At 44.5% G+C, this 19,692-nt stretch overlaps 1 protein-coding gene across 12 annotated transcripts in view; it reads right to left on the bottom strand.

The window, feature by feature from the left end:
- Positions 1–19,692, bottom strand: part of Itpr1 (inositol 1,4,5-trisphosphate receptor type 1) — a 339,707-nt gene that overhangs the window by 94,474 nt on the left and 225,541 nt on the right. For all 12 annotated transcript variants that reach the window (XM_041641645.1, XM_041641653.1, XM_041641709.1 and 9 more), the window contains 2 exons: positions 15,049–15,181; positions 12,634–12,824 (listed from right to left, as the gene is read on the bottom strand). In XM_041641645.1, coding sequence (XP_041497579.1) covers positions 12,634–12,824; positions 15,049–15,181 — 324 coding nt within the window. The remainder of the gene's footprint in view (positions 1–12,633; positions 12,825–15,048; positions 15,182–19,692) is intronic.

Raw genomic sequence — 19,692 nt, 5'->3', positions numbered from 1 at the left:
CTCAGTTTCCTCATCTGTAACTGGGGCCCTCTCATGTAATCCAACATAGTGAGGGATAGTTGAAGAAGCCAAGAAGTCCCTTCCCTTTCTTGTCATTTCCCCAAAGAGTATTCTTCGACCAGCAAAGGTTTGGATAGGGGGTAAATCTAGTCCATTTAACTTCATTGAAAAATGGGCAACAGTTGAGCTCCACTAAGCCCCACATATGCCAGTGAGTCTATGCTCTTTAGATGCAAGGGGAAAAGTCTCACTGATCTAACTTTTCTTAAGACCTTTAATTAAACGGTCTGCTTTCCCTGTCATGGAGGGGAGCCTCAAAGGAGAGCCTTCTTGTCACTAATTTTCATGGATCTGAGGGCCAGACACTTGCTGAATGGGAAGACGCATTTTATACACACAGGTTTTATTTGGCAAGTGAGTGACGGCCAAGCTGAAGGGAAAGCCTTTCATGGCTTATTCTTCTGTCATTTACAGTGAAGTTTATCAACGAAGCAAAGCGGTCAACCACACAAATTACTTCTGAGGTTCTAGAAGGGCTGCACACTCTCCAAAGAGGGCCTGCCACCAAAACGAAGGCTCAGATGCCACTTGCCTTGCAAAAAGATAACAAGATTCCCAAAGGGGAAAATGGGCCCATTAGGGAAGTTGGCGGAGACTTCTCAGCACTGTTCAGAGACCAAAACTAAGACTCCTGCCAAGATACGGCATCTATGCGACCACCAGCTTCTCTGTCTTTCTGAGAGGCTTGAACCCTGTTTCCTCTTCTATAAAAAGAAGGGGTCACAGCAGCAGTCCTTTCACACAGGACTGACAAATGAAGCAAAAATGAGCCCGGGCAGTGAGGGCCCATAGCTGAGTTCCTGGCTTCTCGTATTCCTTATTTCAGTTGGTAGTCATTATTATGAAAGAATAAAGGAAGGCGCTAGCCCATGAGATATTTCTTCATTGACTTTATGTATTTATTTCCTTTGGGCTCTGAAAAACCTAATTCCTTCTTATCCTTAAAGAAAGCACTCCAGTAAGATGTCAATCAACATTAGCAAGCTCTCCTGACATTGGCAATGGGACAGGTAAGTTGTTAAAATAACACAGTGGCATGAAGGACCAGGGCCAGAGCATCTCTTTCCTTGGGGAGTATTTCCTGAGCACAGACTGTGGTGCACATGCGGGGGAATCAGATGGATTCCTGACCAGGGAATTATACTCTTGGGTGTGTGGGAGTGAGAAGAAATACAGCCCGAAAGTAAAAGCTACTACTCATTAGCAAGAACTATGTGTCAGGCCCCATGCTGAGCTGAGTACCTCCACATATGGTCTCTCCAAGTTCCTAGGAAAGACCTAGAGAGTGGGATCAAGAACTCTGACTCATACACAGGGTGAGTGTGCTGCATTCATTGATGCAGGAGCTTCTCTTGTGTCCTGGGTGGGGCAGGAAGCTTGAACCTTGGTTCCCTTGGGTCTTCACCCAACCCCAGTTGAGGTTGGATCATTTCTATCCCAAGTAAGGCATTGACCAGAAGTAGAGACCACTGCTTCTGCTTCAGGGGATCAAGAGCAAGGTTTCAGAACAGGAGGCTAAGGGAAAGTGAGCATGTCCCACGCAGAGCAAAGGTATTTCGGTACATGGCCCCACGCAGTTGGCCAGCATGCAGGTGCAGGGAAAGATAGTGTAGGGAACGAGAAGGCAGAAACCCAGACACTGCCTTGTCTTGCAGGGCATTCACAGACTTCACCAGTATGGCAATGGAATCTGTTCTCCATTAGGGGGTGCGGGCTTTGAAAATAGGCAAAAGGATGACCAGGCTTCTCTTTGGACACGGTGTAGTCAACACCACTATTAGAAGATGCAGGGTAGTTGTGGCAGGGTTGTCGTACTGCTGAATGGGGTTAAGTACCAAACTGGGTCTCAGGTAGTCAAGATAGGTAGGATGCAAATCAAGGTGACAGAGAGGATGAGCTCCAATGACTTAGGCTTGTTTTACAGCCCTACTCTGACCCTAGCCGGTCCACTCAGCAAATATTATTAACTCTAGAGTGTCAACTTCCTGGCTCAAGGGGATAACCGAATGCTGGCTGAAAACCACCAGGAGGTAAAATGGGCACAGAATTAATTCGTGGCCAATAGTAAGAAAGAAAGGTAATTAACAACTTCAAGGATTCTAGCTTAGGTGGCTGGGGGGTTGGCGGTGGAGAGTCAGTCATGGGCAAAGTCTTGACATAGAAATGGCCTGGAAGAGAGGAGAGCAGATGGCAGCCTGATGGGAGTCATGCTAACTTAGAGTTAACTGAGGTAAAGATGCCCTAAAGGGATTTGAACAGGGATTTACAAATCAGTAAAGAGGTGGGACCAGAGCTTACATCTTTGGGAGCTGTTGGCAGAAATGCTGGCTGGGAAGGCCTTGGAAATGAATGAGATCATGCAGGAAGTACACAGAAGGAAGAGACTAAGGGAGACAAGGTCCCATCAGCTCAGGTATTTCAAAGGTAACTAGGAGCCATTAGGGATCCCTGTCTTTTCCTCTGTGAAAACCTCTGTGAGAAGCACAGAAATAGCAGTCCATGAGGCTACCAGGAAGTGACTAACCTTAAAGTGGGAGGCGCTTGGGTTAGATGGTCAGAGAGGGCCCACAGATCACACGTCTGGAATCTCAGCCACGTGGACAATCCCCTGAGGATGACTGCTCTACCCTGCCTTCTGGATCTAGGATAAAGGCAGCTAGCAGGGGTAAAGATATACAATAAAGAGAAAAGGGCTATTTCCTCCATGGAGGAGCCAGTTTTCTAAAAATAAACCCAACCTTACCTCACTTCCAAAAAGAAGAAAGGAAGATAGGATGGTTGGTTAGATGGATGGACACATAGACAGAGAAGATACTTATTACCCTGGATTTCCTATTGTTTTCTGACTGAGTGGCTACAATATCTTGAGACTTAAGACACTGTTCATCTGATGAATACTGCCTAAAATCTGTAACTGTTGGTTCTGGAGTAGGGACGAACTCAGAAGAAAAGAATAAAATCCACTCCTCTTTTCTCAACGTGGCTTATGAGTCAGTAATAACAATCAAGCAAGTCAAGGGGTTGGCAAATTATTTTCAGAAAGATAACATGGTAAACATCATAGGTGCTAAGGGTCTCTATTCCAACTGCTTAGCTTTATCCCTGTGAGTGGGAGGTGCCATGAAGAACACTGAAGTACAGCTTTGTTTCAATAAAACTTTATACAAACATGGTCAGGTGGTTATATGTGGCCTTTGGGCCATTGATTGCCATCATGAGAAGGAGAATCTGGTGTCTGCTTGTATTCTATATTTAGAAGTCACAAGGACAAGTGCAGAGGAGTACGGACCTAGAAGTGAAGGGAGAGATAGAGGGGAGGAAAGTTGACCGCTGTGGGTTCTGGAGAGGCCCACCTAATAAATGATTCAAGAATTCTCTGATACCTTTTTCATCTTTATTTTTATTTTATGTGTGTAGATGCTTTGTACGCTTGTAACTCTGTGCACCACATGTGTGTAGTGATCACAGAGACCAGAAGAGGGTGTCAGAACATCTGGAGGTGGAGTTACAGATGGTTGGTAGCTGTCATGTGGGTGCAGAAAACCAAACCATCCTCTGGAAGAGTAGCCAGTGTTCTTAACCTTTGAGGCAACTCTCCAACCCCTTCCCTGACATTTTTATTTCCTTCCCTGTATACTTGCAGAGACTGCAAAATTTGAGCACTCCTTCAGAGCTATCTGCCCTTGGAACCCAGTTCCTGCCTATAGGTTTTACAGGAGAGAAGGAAATTAGAACTCTGCTCCTTGTGTTTTCTCCTCAGCAATTTTAGTTTTCTTTGTGGATGGCCAGAAGAGCTGATATATACATAAAAGTCTACTTCTGTTTGTAGTGTCAACTTTGCCGCTCAGGAAAGAATATCGGATATTCCCTGCTGCCTGGATCTACATGACAATAACAACTCTCATTCTTGGATGAATGAAGCTGGGATTCCTACAGCAGTGTCTTGCTTTGAACTGCAAAACCGGGTCCTTTTAGGCCCCTGCACTACCAGGTTGTCCCTTGGGCAGATCCACTAACGTTGGAATTCTGAGAATTAACATTTTCCTTTGCCAGGAACTTAGCTCAGTTTGATGTTCCCAAGTATGATAACTACTGTGTGTTGTACACACATGGAAGCTGGGGAATGACATTAGGTATCCTTTTCTATCAATCTCTACTTTATTCCATTGACAGTTTCTCATTAAACCTAGAATGAGACTTGGTCAACGAGCCTCGGAAAAATGCCTGCTCATGGCCCTCAACATGCTAGCTAAGCTAAAAGGAGCACGTATGACTACATGCACATGAGAATTTGGGCTCTCATGCCTGCCCATATCCACTGAGCTACCTCCTAGCCCCTACAGTAACTACTTTTGAATTACGATCTTCTATGAGACCCAGATTTAGATCAATAATCCAAAGGACCTTTGCTCAATGACAGCCTAGTTTCCTGGAGAGGGACAGGAGGACAATATACTCAAAACTCAAAGCACTGGAGGCAGGGAAGTGGACAGGCTAAGTCAGGAGCACAGAGCACCAGAAAAATCGACCGGGTTGCCCTCTGCCTTCTACTTCATCTAGCATGGCTACCAGTGTAAGAAGTGATACATCAAAGGCGATCACATTTCCTAACTTTCCGGATGTCCAAAATCAAATACACACCCAGAAAGGTTTAGATAGACTGAGTGTGACAATAAGAGAAAACAGCACATTCGACAGGTCTTTCTGGGTGACAGCCACTTCACAAAAGTAAACAAACAAAACAAAACAGAAGAATTCTTGACAGAAATCAATGCCAGTGAACGAAGTCTGTCTTTACATGACAAGACATTTTATGAATGAATAAAAACAAATATCCACACAGTGCAAGAGCTTTGCAGGAGCTGACTGCTCCACAAAGCACTTTCTATGACTCAGCAGGCACTCTGAGAGGCAGTACCTGTAACCAGCTTGCTCTCAAGGCAATCAACCAGGCAGAGAAAGGTTAAGAAGATCCCCTGGGCCAATCATCTTACCCCCTTTCTTGTTGTTTAATCTTCTGGAGAGTTCCACAACGGACTTTGTTTTCTAACCCCCATTACTGAAGAGAAACTGAGTTTCAAAGTCAAAGTTACTCAAGGATGACAAGGTCAAAGCTCAGATTCCAATGTCATGGAAGTCAAAGCCCTTCATATGGTGGGGCTCCCTGTCAAGGCTCTCTCCCAGATCTCTGAATTTGTGAATTTATGTATCAATTCTCCAAGGAGGGTCAGGACTCAGGGATGGACCCTAGATGTGTTTTTCTGGCAAGTGTGGAGGCCTCACTGTTTAGACCCCTCAATTTTGACTGGCAGACGCTGCCCAGGAGGTGAGGGTGTCTCCTGGAAATGTCAGACCGCCTTTATCAGTTCCTAATGGCAACAACCGTAAATCCCTAGCTGCTGGTGGGAGAACTGTCTAGACTTTGGGCTAGCTCACTTCTTTCCCACATGGATAAAACCTGAGGTTAGAAAACACCACTTGAAAGTGACTCATTTTTAACTTCCCTGCCAAAAACAACACCCATTTACATAACTTGCTCACATACCAATCTTTCCTCCTCCTCAGGGTGACTGCCCTGTCAAACTGAGGCAGATCTCCTCACAAGCTGGCCTTCCCTTCGGTGCCAGAGAATCAAATACCCTATCTACCTGCAGCTCTCTAAGATGTGGGGGTCACAGGCAGCCAAAGCAATGTGTTCCTCCCATACTGTGCTCGGCAGTGATGGGTCGGGAACGGGTGTAAAGTCATAGCCAAGACTGGCTGGGACCCATTTCTTAGCCCAACCTCCAAAAGCACGAGAGTGGTGGGGGAAAGGCCCCACGAATTAGGGAACTCTCTCTTCTCAGATGAGCTCGCAGCCCAGTTCCTACCCTGAGTGCGTATCTCACATTTTCCATCTCTAGCTGCGGACGTGCAGAAGGAAAAGCTCTCACTGGGTGTGTCTGTAACCTAGACCTTGGCAGAGGAATAGACGTGGGCAGCCACTTGATACATGAAAATCCCTGTGTTTCTACAATTGGAAGCAAGTACTCCAAGAAGGGGGAAACATTTAAAAAAAGATTATTCTCTTAGTTTGCTATGGAATGCTCAACAGTCAGGTTAGCATGTATCTCCCCAACATCTGCATTAGCTTTAACATTAAAAAAGCCATATATGTTCAGAGACAGATTTTCCTCCTCCACATTCCAGGTAAGGACAATCCTGTCCTCTGCAGGGAAGAGGAAGCAAAGGGAACTTCCCCCGGGGGCTGGTGGGAACATCTTAGGAGGAAGGAACACAGGAGTTGGCAAGGACTTGAAGGACGGATATACAGCGCCATGAGGCTTACTGAGCGCTGTGTGTCTGCCAGAAATTAATTCATAAGCAAATGCTTATTTTATAGTTTCCCACTTGCGACAAAACATCAAGCAGAAAGGAAATATTTCTTCTGGGGGCTGGCACTGGAGCGGGGGACAAAGTAGCAGGAAGTGTTCTTCAAGCTAAGCCTGATCTCCCACTGCCTGACAAGTGTGTCACCCATCCAGAGAGCCTAAGGGCTGTGGCACCATCTCCATGTTCCTGGGAACAGATGCTTTGAAAGCCCCAGGCAGGAGAGTTACCATCATCAGAGAAGCTGCAGAAGAGAAAGAAGATTCTGGAAGCCTTGGGGACTGGGCTCCTCCGAGTCCATTATGCCACACTAGGAAACAGACTGACTTTGGCCTCAAGCACTTCTCAAGGCTCCAGGTGATGACAGATCAATGACGGGGTGGGAGATGGGCGGGGTGGGGGATGTTTCAGGACAAGAGCGCTCAGCAAGTGTGGCCCTGTCATTAGGTCTGGTTTCCTACTAACTGAATCTTTTGACAGTCTGGCCAATTATAATCCAGGACTTCTGGAGAGCTACAGTCCCCAGTGACCCGATCCTCAAGAAGGGACTGAATTTTCATACTTCATCCAAAGGGAGTGGATGTGTGTCCACACTTTCTGCAAAAAATGTACTGCACTTCCAAAGAAAAACTACATTCACTTCCCGAGACGAGAGGGCCGTCCTTTCCTGGCCCTGCCAGTTCATGGCTTTGACTGACAAGTGCTGGAACGCACAGTCAATGGTAACCGAGTGAGGATGAGCGGGTTCCCAAGGGTGGCCCAACATTGCCCTCTCCCTTCTCCTCTCAATGGCAGCCCGAGTCCTTTTGCAACTGGGCTGGCTCATGGACAGAATATGGTAGACAGGTCATCCTTCGAGTTCTGAGCCTAGGTTTTAGAAGGGTGGGCAGCAGGGTGGTGGTGGTAGAGGGAGGGGAGCTACAGCAATGCTTCACTGGATAAGAGTACTCCCTGATCTTCGAGAGGGCCAGATCTGGAACCCAGGACTCCAAGTCTGGAGTCTCGCGAGCGCCACTTTCTGGACTCCACAGGCACAGACCCCCACACAGAGTCACACAATTACACACATACTTAAAAATAAAAATCAATCTCAGAGTGAAAAAAGGATGGACAGCTTCTGTTGCTTTGAGTACTTCTCTAAAAATCCAGCCACCATGGTGTAGGAAGCCTCACCCACAGAGAGAACCAGTACCCGCTTTAGCTGAGAACCACCACCAGCTGCCATAGCCCACCACACGGCCATGACAGTGACTCTACTCTCCTGAAGAGTGCAGCCCAGCCAAGGCCACATGCAGTGAAAGAGCCACCTAGCTGAGCTTCAGCAACAGACGCATGCGACTCCTATCAAATGACTCTGAAGACTTGAAGGGGTTACTCATGATAGATAGCAAAGATGTCTGGTATGGGAGGCTTGGCTCTGTAGCTCTGACTTACAGTATGGATGTTCGTGTGTGCATACCTCACAGGAAACTGGGAGTCTTTTCTTTTTTAAGTTTTTCAAAACAGGGTTGAAACAGTCTTGTTTAAGACTCCTGGCAGAACTGGGAGTCTTAAACAAGATATTGTCAATGAAAAGGAAGGCTACAGAGTCAATCGCCAAGAACACCAAACTGGCTGCTAGCTAGCTGTAGCTGCTTCTCCAAGACCCATATTTTAACACTTTTCTTAATTTTAACAACTGTCATACAATACCAAACTGACTCTTTTGGTATTCAGTTGGATAGATTTTCACACACATACCCAATTTTGTGACTCCCAGTAAAAGCAGAACAATACTTCCATGCCTCAAATATTCCCTTGGGCTTGACCAAATTCTCCTATTGTTCCTGACCCTAATGAGGGCTGATTACCCTTGTCCTTCCAAAGAATCATAAAAACAAAACTTACAGCATGTCGCTGTCTGGGCAGTGCGGTCTTTCTCTCAGTCTACCATGGCGTACCCAGGCTACTGACCCATTGCCAGCTTAGCCCATTGGCACAGGTAAGTTCCTGCCAGATGGATGCACTATGGCTGATTTGTCCAATCATTATTCTTCCTAATAATTGTTTTCACCACTTAAGATGACTCCAGGAGTGCACTTCCTGGGGAAATACTTAATACTGTTTTACAAACAGCAAAGTCTTGATTGAAAGCTCCGAGGAACACCAGATGTCCCTGCCAGTCTCTTACTTGATGAACAGGGGAACAGGGACTGAGGGAGAGACTTTCGAACCTCACACAATACTGGATTTGAAAGCTGCTTTTATTTTGCTTGTTGATGTAACGCAGGCAGGAGAGACCCTTGGAGGAGGTGCCACGGCGCATTAAATGTCAGGGCTGTAAACCCGGCTCCAGACAGACCGTGTGTGACTCTAGAGCACACAGCCCAGCCCGCTTCCCTCCATCCTGCCTGCAATCTGTCACTGGCAAAAGCAATGCTCAGAAAACCCACCTGACCACAGACTGCCGTCCTTTCATGAGGACGTGCATGTCACGCTGAGCAGGAAGTGGTAATGGGCAGTGAGTTCCAGTTAGGGTGACCCTGTCTTTCATGGACCTCGGCGTTTGTTTCAGCAATCATTAATAGCTGCCCCTTCAGTCTTAGCCAGACTCGCCTCCCAGCTGGACGTTTACTACTTTGAACTAGTTTCTTTACAGCAGGACCAAACTCTGAATCACTCTCTCTAGGGCTTTAGGGTTCCTGTCCTCAGCTGGCCCTAGATGCAACCCGAGTTCAACATCATTTTCTCAAGAGAAAAGAGAAGTTTTGGGTAAGGGGGGGGGGTGAGCTCTCCAGTCAACTCCATACTAGAAGAACAATTCCTGGAACCATAGGCCTGATTCCATGTAGTGGATCAGGCTGGGCCCCTAGAGGTCATAGGAAGGGATGGGGTGGAGGGAGCAGGAGACCGAAGCCTGGCACGAAGCCTACAGGTTACCCACACCCCAGCCCTTCACTCATCAGCATCCTGGATCCTTGGAGAGGCAGGAAAGAAAGTGGTTCTACCCCGAGTGCCTGACCAGGACTCTGTTGCAGCACCTCATCTTTAGCCAAAGTGTGTGAGTCATGAGTGTGTGAAAACATGGAACTAATATTCATAATTACTGCATAAGATAAAGAACTGGAAGGAAAAACAGCTTCTGTCTGCCTCGCCGCCACTGTCAGGGGCATGCTGTGAAAAACAGGGCAGCTTGCCAGAACCCCCAGATTTCACCTCAGCAGTGAGCCTCGGAGCTGGCAGCCTCAGCCCTGTGAGCCGCCCCAGGCTTCCTTTATTTCCTCACCAGTGGTGGCTCGGAGCAGCTACTCATCCCAAGGATGGGAAGCCTCCAGAGACAGCAGGGACTTTTGTCCTCCCACGTCCTACAGCCAGTTAGCCAGCATGGACTCAAGTGCCTGTGAGACCAGGCCTGGCCTCAGCAGATGGTATCAGCTTCACCCACTGGTATCGATTCCTCTCTAGCACTCAAGAAATCCTCCCCCGAGCTAGTTCTGCTGCTATCAGAGAGTCACCAAGAGGTAGAGTGTTTACCACCGTGGCCATACGTCATTGCTATTTAACCTTTAAAATGAACAGACTTCACTGTGCATACTTATGGTAAACAACATGATATTGTGAGGTCTGTATAGGCAGTGAATGACTTACTCAAGTGAAGAAAACCCGCCCATCTAACCATGGCCTTACTCACATATTTATTTTTGTTTCTGTGGCAAGAACAGGTAAAATCAGACTTTTCATAGACATCATACACACTGCAGTTTCATAACCTATATCAGCTCTCGTCTAGGACAGTAGACTTGTAAATTCTGCATATTTGCGACTTTGCAAATTTGTGTCCTGTTTTCCCCCCTCAGTGATAGGGACTGAATCCAGGGCCTTGCATATGTGTGTTAAGTGCTTGACCACTGAGACATATTAGCACGTGTTTTTCCACCGAGACAGGTCCTACGGCCTTAAATTTTCTATGTAGGAGAGGTTGGCTTTGAATTTACCATCTTCCTACATCTATTTCCCACATGCTGGGATTATAGCAAATTGACTTTTGTTGTTGTTTTGAGACAGGGTCCTGGAACTGATGTGGGATTTCCCTTCTGTATGCTGTGAATGTGTTTTATTACCATTGGTTAATAATGAATTTGCTTTGGGCTTATGTCAGAGCAAAAAAGAGCAAGGTGGGAATTCCAAGCAGAGATAGAGGAGAAAAGAAGGCTTAATCAGGGAGACACCATATAGCTGCCGAAGGAGACAGATGCTGGAGAACCTTACCGAAAACCACAAGGGAATCCATAAGCTCTGTTGTTGACATGTAGCTTCCTATATGGATATATATGTTTCCTGCATCCTTGCTAAACATTTTCATTGTTTTTTTGAAAATGACTTCAGAAATTCTTAGATTTCTTCAGCTAGTGAAGCCTTTTAAAACACATGTGGAGGTAGCATGGCTTACAGCTCAATTGGCAGAACATTTGTCTGGCCAAGTGGGCATTTAGATGAACTTGTCTGGTCACAGGCGATCCAAGGCAAGGAGCATTTTAGGATGGCTACTGTCCCAATGCAGGGACTTGCTACTGCGAATCAAGCAGTTGAGGGAAAGTGGATCCCATCAAGGCGAAGGACCCACTAATCCAGCCGTTCTCATTCCCAGAGAGAACTCAACAGCAGTCAATAGAACATGACTCATGTGCACATGGGATGGCTCAGACAAACAGTAGACTTTGCCACCAGCACGGGTGAGTAACCTATTGCCACAAATCTCTGTGCATAATAAGGAACTTCAAAGTGTATGCTGGGTCAAGTAGGGATTGGAGGGCAGAATGAAGGGCCCCTGAAGTAGGTTATGCAAGGCACAGGGTTCCAGGCTGGAAGAATGAGCAGAGGCCGAAGTCTAACACGTGCTGTGTTGGGTACGTCAAGTGTCCTAGCTCAGGTCACATCTATCCTCAGGAAGAAACACCCTTTTCTGATGCAAGAAGAGCTGAGACTTCAATAGTACAAGTTCTCAATTTAAATGTAAGGCCAAGAGTACGTCAGGTCAAATATAGACATGGGAAAATCTTCTATTACATGGATTAATCTGAACAAAGTTTGGATCAAAATGTGCATATGTGTATATATGCTCACAGATGCATACATCCAAAGAAAGTCTTATTCAGGGAGCTCGCAGCAAAAGAAAAACTCAGGCAGAATGAAATTGTAAAAATAGTTAAAGGGCTCAGAACTCAGGAGGCAGAGTCCGGAGGATCATCAGAGGGCTGAGGCCAGCTAGTCTACACAGTGATTTCCAGGCCAGCCTAGGATTCATGGAGACATACATCTCATGACCACACAAACAACTCTCAAAACAAAAGGAATCATTTTAACTGGCATTTCTAGTCCAGCATGGTAGCCTAGCTGTGCCTGTTATCCTACTATGAGGGAAGCTGAGGCAGAAGACCGGTCTGAAGCCAGGAGGTCAGGGTCAGCCTGACCAACATAACAAGAGCCTATCGAAAAAAGAAAGAAAAACAAAAGAAAAAGCTACATATATGTAAAAATTGTTATATACATATAATAATTATATTAAAATTCCTTTAAATAGACTCTTTGGGGCTGGAGAGAGAAGAAAGCTTACAACTTTTACAGGCGACCCAAGTGTAGCACTCACAAAAGGTGCCTCAGTGCCTTAACTCCATTTCCAAAGGATCGAAAAGTAAGTAAATCTTTTTTTTTTAAAAGTCTCTTTAAGGACAGTGCAAAAATTAATATTGTTTAAATATTTTTAATAATACATTATTTTAAATATTATTTAAGAATTTGTATCATACTCAACTAACAAAAAAATCCATTTATTCATCTCTGACTAACTACTCTGGCCTGAATCTCTTCCCCATTAGTCATTTGCTTTCATTGACCTTTCAGTTAACAGTAGTCAGAGTCAAGAGAAAGGTAAAAGGTTTAGTGCTTCTAAACAGCACTGTGTCTCAACACTCTCTGCCCGTTTAGTGATGAGAACATCTATATTCCTGAGCAGAGACTAGACAGACTTTAGCCAGTCATCTGACGCACATTATGGATGGCACGCCTATTCCATTTTCAAACGCATCTTATAATTTGAAACTATAGTTCCAAAGACAGAATAATCACAGTATGAGGAAAATGGTCTCTGCCTCATGAGACCACGTCTCTGCACCTCCTGGAGACCTGGTCCTCAGAACTGGGGTGCAGCATTATCTGCCTTCCTACCTGGATGGTGGTGTTGCCTCCTTCCAAAAGCGCAATGGCCAGGAGAATGCTCTCATGGAACACTCGGTCACTGGATGCGTTCATTATGAGGTCGATAACCAGATTGGAGGCTCCCTCCTTGTCAAGGTGACACTGAACCTCAGCCAGGCTCATCTCACCCCTGCTCGTGGAGCTGGATCCAGGCCCTCCCCCTGGAAAGACAGAACATTACTCTTACTAAGGACACAAGGAACAATTGGCATTTTTGCATATTCACTAATCACCGACCTGGAAGCTGTAAAGGAAGCTCCAAATAGTCACATTATTTCCTTTAACCCTCTCAGCAAGCTGATTATTACAGAGAGGTGCAGGCGCTTGTCTTTGGACTTGCAAGTGGCAAAGATGGTACTGAATTCAGGCAGATGAGATGAAGGAAAATGATACATTTTCATCGAGTGACCCAAAGCCATTCAGCCAATATGGTCTCTTAAAATACAATGACTTGGGGTGTAATTATTAAGAGTCAAATCAAAAGGAAACCTCTCTAAGACTCCTAGAAAAGCATCCCCTACCACAATCCCCACCAGCCCTCGTTCAAACAAACTAATCCTTTCACACTGAGCATTCCTGCAACAAGTGTTAAGGCAGTGCTTGCTATGAAGGCAAGAACTGGAGACAGTGGGGGTGTGGTGTGCTGTGAACAAAATGAATGCAGTCCCCCATCTCCACAGCTCTTTAGACAGGATGAATATAGTGGAGAGGAAAGGGTTTATGTCACTCAGTGGAATGGTTTCTGGTCATTTTTGGAAAGTTCGTATTTAAGAACATGCCTTCAATTCTTATTAGCAATAACCGAAACAATTAAACAGAAGAGTGGTCTGAGTGAGTAATTTCAGAATGCAAAAGTCAACAGTTTCCCTACATAGGTCAACACAATTGCTGCTCTCACATCAGCCCAAATATCTGCGTAACATCTGCCATAACTATTTAAGGCAGCCCGCACTGATGCATCTCCATCGCGATGCCTCCTGATTTCCTCATGCATCTGTCAAACAACACACATCAGAAAATAAGGAGAAACAGTTTTGAGCTGTTGCATGAGGAATGTTTCTGAGAGAATCATGGTATATTTGGAGTTTGAAAAGCTGAATTTCATCTCCGAGATGGCCAAGAACTACACTTTCACTGAAGCCTGCAAAGCTCATTGAACCACGCAGACAAACGTCAAGTTTTCATCAAGTAGGAAAGCCAAACACCCTCTCTGGAAGCTGCTAGAATGAGTACATTCAATACTAGGACTATAAAATAAAATTTAGATGTGTTTTATTTTATGTGCAGGAATAATTTGCCTGCATGTACTGAGGTACACCGCACGAGTGACCTGTGCTTTTAGATGTTTGAAGAGTACACTGGATCCCCTGCAACTGAAATTACAGATGGTTGTGATCCACCGTGAGTGTTGGATCCTCTACAAGTGTAACAAGTGCTTTTAACTGCAGAGCCATCCCTTATGCCCAAACATTATGATTTTTATCTTTTGCATGGAACTTTCTAAGAATCTGAATGAAGCTGTCCCACAACCACAGCTCCAAGATTATGCCTCAACAACCTGCTCTTTTTGTCTTGAACACTGGGCTACTGGTTCCACTAAAATCCTAAACTAGGTAAAATTTGCCACGAAGCTGAAAACGTTTATAACTTTTACCTGCTAGTGTGCCTAAAATAACTTCCACCACCTTTAAAGATTTGTTTTTAAATGCTTTTACTTGTATTTTTAAAAAAATTTTGGTCAACTCCTATGAGTGCATGAACACAATTTCCATCAACTTTAAAGATTTATTTTTAAAGGCTTTTACTTATATTTTAAAAAAATTTTTGGTCAACTCCTATGAACACAATTTTATATGTCTCTGAAACAAGTTTCCACTCCCTTGTTAAAGTGTGCTAAAAATAGTAACCGTCATGTAAATGGGTAACTTGAAGAGTCTTTGGACAAGCCCTCACGGTATTCAGTAGGCACAATAAAGGCTAACTTTCATCACTCTGGCTGCCAGTAGCCTCTTCCCTTAATGAGTAAATACAGCTGCTCACAAGCACAGGACAAGGGACAGTGAAATCTAGTTCACCGCACCATCCTAGTATCCCAAGAGTGTCACTGCAAGGAAAAGGGAGACAAAAAATGTAGCAAAACATACATGTAGGGATGTAGGGACATGCTGTCTTATAGAGGAAGTTGTTCATGCAGCAAACTGATGGTTGGCCAAAGATAAAAGAAGGTGCAAAACAAAAACAAAAATAAACAAAACAAAACCAAAACAAAAAAAAAACTTGCTAATACAAATACACCTAAGTTTCAAGTTGTCAGGCAAAAGCAGACAGCTCCATGTGACATGCTCAATTCACACATGACACTCATTAGCACAGCACAAAGCCTACCTCCTCCCCCAGGCTTGCTGGGTCCTCCTGGTGACAGTGGGCCATTGCCAAAGCTCGTGAGGCTCTCTCTTCTTCCTGAAGGTCTGATGTTTCCATAGTAACGGTTGACCAAAATTTGTCTGAGTGCCTCACCCTTAATTCAAACAGGATAATGAAATCAGATCACAGATTTAAAGCATAATTGAGCGTCTAATATTTAAATTGAAAAAAAAAAACACACATATAACTGACCCAGTTTTACTCAGTGGGGGGAAAACAATGAATAAAAATCATTTTAAAAACTTTGAAGTCAACTTCAACTATTTTCTTAGGGAAGATAAGAGGCTTTATTTTTATTTTGAAAAACTGGTGGCAATCTAGACTACTAAATTTTGAAGTAGCCTCTCACAAGGATAAAGATAAAGACAGAACAGTAATTCTGAAGGGCAACTAACAACAACAATAACAAAAAAGGAAAGCCCTTTGGGTTAAGCTGATGACATTTGGACAAACTGCAAATTTTACAGGTCAGCTTCCACAAAACAGTATAAAAATGTTACGCAAGGCACCGGGTTTATCCCAAAGACCTGGAGAAGAGGAAAACTGTTTTCAGGGCTGGCCTTAAACTCACTACAGAGCTGAGAATTATCTTGAATTCTGGGTTCTTCTGTCTCTACTTGCCATGTGCTGGGATTACAGATGTGCGGCATTATGCCTGGCCAAGAAAATAGTAAGATATTATAGTAAGAGTTGAAGTTAATATGGTAGTTGACAGCAAGTCTTTCTTACAAAGATGGCAGATGGGGACAAATGGTGAAGACAAAGCAACACCAGAGGAAATAGGTGGCCATTCCTAACCTGTGGGTCTCGACCCCTTTGGGGGACTGTCAAACAACCTTTTCACAGGGATAACGGTAGACCACCAGCAAACACAGATGATTTACATTACAATTCATTACAGTAGCAAAATTACAGTTATGAAGGAGCAACGAAAATAATTCTATGGTTGGGGTCACCATAACATGAGGAACTGTGTTAAAGGGTCACAGCCTTGGGAAAATCAGGAAACACTGGACAAGTGGGAGATTTCAAAAACGCTGATCATAAATTGGCAATATGGATAAAACAACACCCAGATTTACTTAAATATAACACAGGAGAAAAGGGAAAGGGGGAAGAGATAAAAGAGGTAAGGACGAACGGGAGCTGAGAGCTGAAGCTGAGATAGAGACAAAAACTGCCCAAACTCTTCCAGCTCCTTTAGTATGCATGTCGAGTTTACCTAATAAAAAGCTTTAAAAATATAAACAGCAATGGAATCCTGGAGAGTGGACATAATCATCTTTTTTTACAATTCCAACAGAAGCAATAGGATTCGTTTCATAGCATCAAGGTGCTTGAACGAGTCACACAGGAGTAGAGTTTATTCTCAGTTTATGCCTTTCCCATCCCAGTCCTGAGGGAGTCCTGGACCACCAATTCATCTCTTTCTCAGGGGCAAAGTAGTAGGGTCTGGAGTCCCTCCAGGACAGCAAAAGAGAGCTAAGTGGGAAGTCTAGCAGAGGGAGGTGCTGAGAACTAGCAGGTCTCTAAAATAGCGTCAAGAGTTCTGAGGAGACCTGGAACTGAAGCATGAGTCAGTAGAATTTCAAGTGATTTGTTAAGAAGTGCTGAGAATAGGCCTGGAGACTTTAGGGAGGGGTGTTTGAGAAACAACCAAGCAGGGAGGGAACAGACCGGGAGGGTGGTGTCCTCGGGGAAGCAGGCAGCCAGGGTGAAAGAGAAAAGGCAGAAAGCCTGGATCCTGCCAACTGTCAAGGTCTACCAAGCAGCAGAGCTACACTGCACCTTTCATCTCCTTTGTTAATTGATGCTGGTAGCCTGAGCCCAGAGGGGCACAAGTGGATGAAGTAAACCAACAAGAGAAGGTGCTGAAAGCTTGCTACTTATTTTGAAATGAAATTGCCAGAAATGGGGGGGGGGGGGGGGGGAACAAAAACAAAACCTGAAACCTCCCTTCTCCATTCCTCTCCCGAATGGAGAGCATTTCCTAGGGTCAGCTAATGAGACCCATTTCCTACCTGGACCGACAGAAAACTCATGATGCCAAGACTGTGTCCAGCGAGGAAGTCCCTTACAATATTTAAAGTATTTTTGAAATAAAATGCTTGCCAGGGAGAAAAAGTTTAAGTATGAGGTTTCTTCACGGCTCAGAAAACCCTGGTTTGCCATAAAGACACAGCTTGACAGGCGCTCTATCCCATGGGCTTGGACAAGCACATCAGCATTCTCCAAAGCAGTCCCTAGGAAACCGGGGACTTAAAAGCTGACTTCAGGAGATTACAAATGTGAAAGAAACATTCATGAAGAACCACTAAGAAAGAAATGGGAAAGGCAGGTGACCTCTGCGTTGAATGAGAGCTTACAATCTCCATTTTTAAAATAGCCGGATTCTAGTCTAAGTATTCTACTTAGAGTAAGAACAGGGTCTGAGTAAGGTAGGTCTCTAGTAAAGGTTCGGAAGCCCCTAACTAGATCCCCTCACAGCTGTAAAGAGACCTAAGACCAGTCACCGTGTTTTCAGACCATCTGTGTCACCATCAAGAGAAGAGTCAGGAAGACAGCAGAGCTGGGTGGTCAAACCAAAAGATGAGTGATAGGAGCCAGTCAGCAAATATGCACATCTGAGCCTTTACACAACAATTTTACTTTGGACTAGAGGGACCCGGCTTTCACCTCTCAGTGGTTGTTCTCTTCGCAACTCTTGGTTTTGAAGGGAAACGGCAAGACTGGGGTCTGTTTGCGATTAAGCAGGCAGGAGGTAAAGAAGAAGGGAACATGTGGGCTCTGCACAGGAAGTCCGCGTTGATGCAGCCCGGATGCCCAAGTGATACAGAGGGACTGCACATTTGCATTCTGCCTCTCCTCAACAGAAAAACCCTAGCAGTTTCCATAGCAACAGATGCATCAAATGGTACCTTTTTCCCCATCGGAGAATATCATGAAATGTGATCATTATTGGGGGAGGGTGCAGAACACATCCCACCCACAGACTTTCCCCATTCTTATTGTAAGGTCTGTGGTACATATTCATCTCACCATCAGTGTGTGTGTGTGCATGTAGGTGTGCACACACAGAGAAATTTAAATATATAGAAAGAACAGAACAAATAGGAATTGTTTTGGCTTATTCTTAAATAATAAAGTTGCTTTGTTTTTTTTTTTCCTGTAAAAAATAAAGACGGGGTTTTAGATAAAAAGGAACAGGGAGAAGACATGAATAAGCATTATTAAAAGTTCTGCAAATCTCTAGTGTTTTCCTGTGCCATTGGTTTAATTTAAGACAAGTTAAAATCTTCAGAGAAAAGCCTTCCTAATCATCTTGATATAAATTACTCCACAGCACTAAGTTGTTCACCATGTACCAGGATAATGGCATCTGAGTGCAAGGGAGCAAACAGCGACTTCCCCAGTATTGTTACTTCAGCTTTGACACTGAGCTGTGGGGGTACACTTTCCTCCCCACTCCTCATTGCAATTTTTGCATCTAGAGCAAGTAAACAAATACCCAGTGTTTGTCTTCAGGTAAGAAATTTCACACATAATAAGTATTACCTAAGACTGAGAAAAATGAAAAGTCAAAGAAAGTTTCATTTGTAGTAAGTGTCAGGTTCAAATAATGACAGCTCGCATATATCAGTCCTGAGCTCAGAGTTCCCCTCTATCAGAGAAGTGGCCAATGATGTGTGTGGGAACACAGCTACGTGCTGAACAAGGGATCCAAGAGTCAATACATCGCTTGCAAAGGAGATGGAGGTGGCCGGGTTCCCACGTTCCAGGCACCTAAAGAGCTTGTCCTTTAGGCAAGGTCACCCCTTAGACTTGAGTACGTCACTTCTTACTACTTAAGACTGCATCTGAATTTAAAAACACCTCCCTTTTCCTAACCTTTCTGTCTACACAATCACTTAAGCGTTTCAAACTACAACAACTGCCTTAAACACCTGAGACGCGGGGCTTCGTGCTTCCTGTGTCCAGCTCAGCTCCTGTCCTAAGCGATGGAGACTAGTATCATTCCCATTTCACAGTGGAAGAAACCAAGACACAGGAACATGAACTAATTTACAAATCACACATACAGTACCTAGCAAAAGAGGTATCTGTTTCTAATATCATTTTTGTTTTGTTTTATTATGCTGAGTCCCTTGAGAAGTTTCAGGCATTAAGGGTGGCTGGGTAGTTTTGCTGGCTACTTCCAAAATATAGGGTAATTCTTCACTAGCTGGCAAAACCCGGGAAGGATGCAAATGTAAGCAACCGTAGCCAGTGAGCTGCAGGGGATATAGGCTGTTAAGGGGCATCATGTCCAAATCTGGCCCAAACGCAAGTATCCTAGCAACTACCCCTTAGCTAGAGAAGTCATAAAACTTATTTCTCTACCAAGGCAAGAAAATGGAGCAAAATCTGAAGACAGTGGGACAGGGCAGGGGCTGGGGTGTATGAACAGAACAAAGGTGCTCAGGCTACCCATTTATGTCAGGAATAAATTTTCCATGACACAAAAGACCACAATCCTATGACAGTCTTCACAAAGACTGCTTATTTTCTAACCATGCGACTCTGGGAAATATGTTAAACCTCTGAGTCTCAATTCTCTGACCTGTG

Source organism: Microtus oregoni, unplaced genomic scaffold (genome assembly GCF_018167655.1).
Source record: "Microtus oregoni isolate MIOR12 unplaced genomic scaffold, Mior012 000002F_ref0000024, whole genome shotgun sequence".
In the NCBI taxonomy this organism is placed as follows: Eukaryota; Metazoa; Chordata; class Mammalia; order Rodentia; family Cricetidae; genus Microtus; species Microtus oregoni.
Note: the sequence above shows the minus strand (reverse complement) of the source record. Positions and strands in the feature narration are given on the sequence as shown.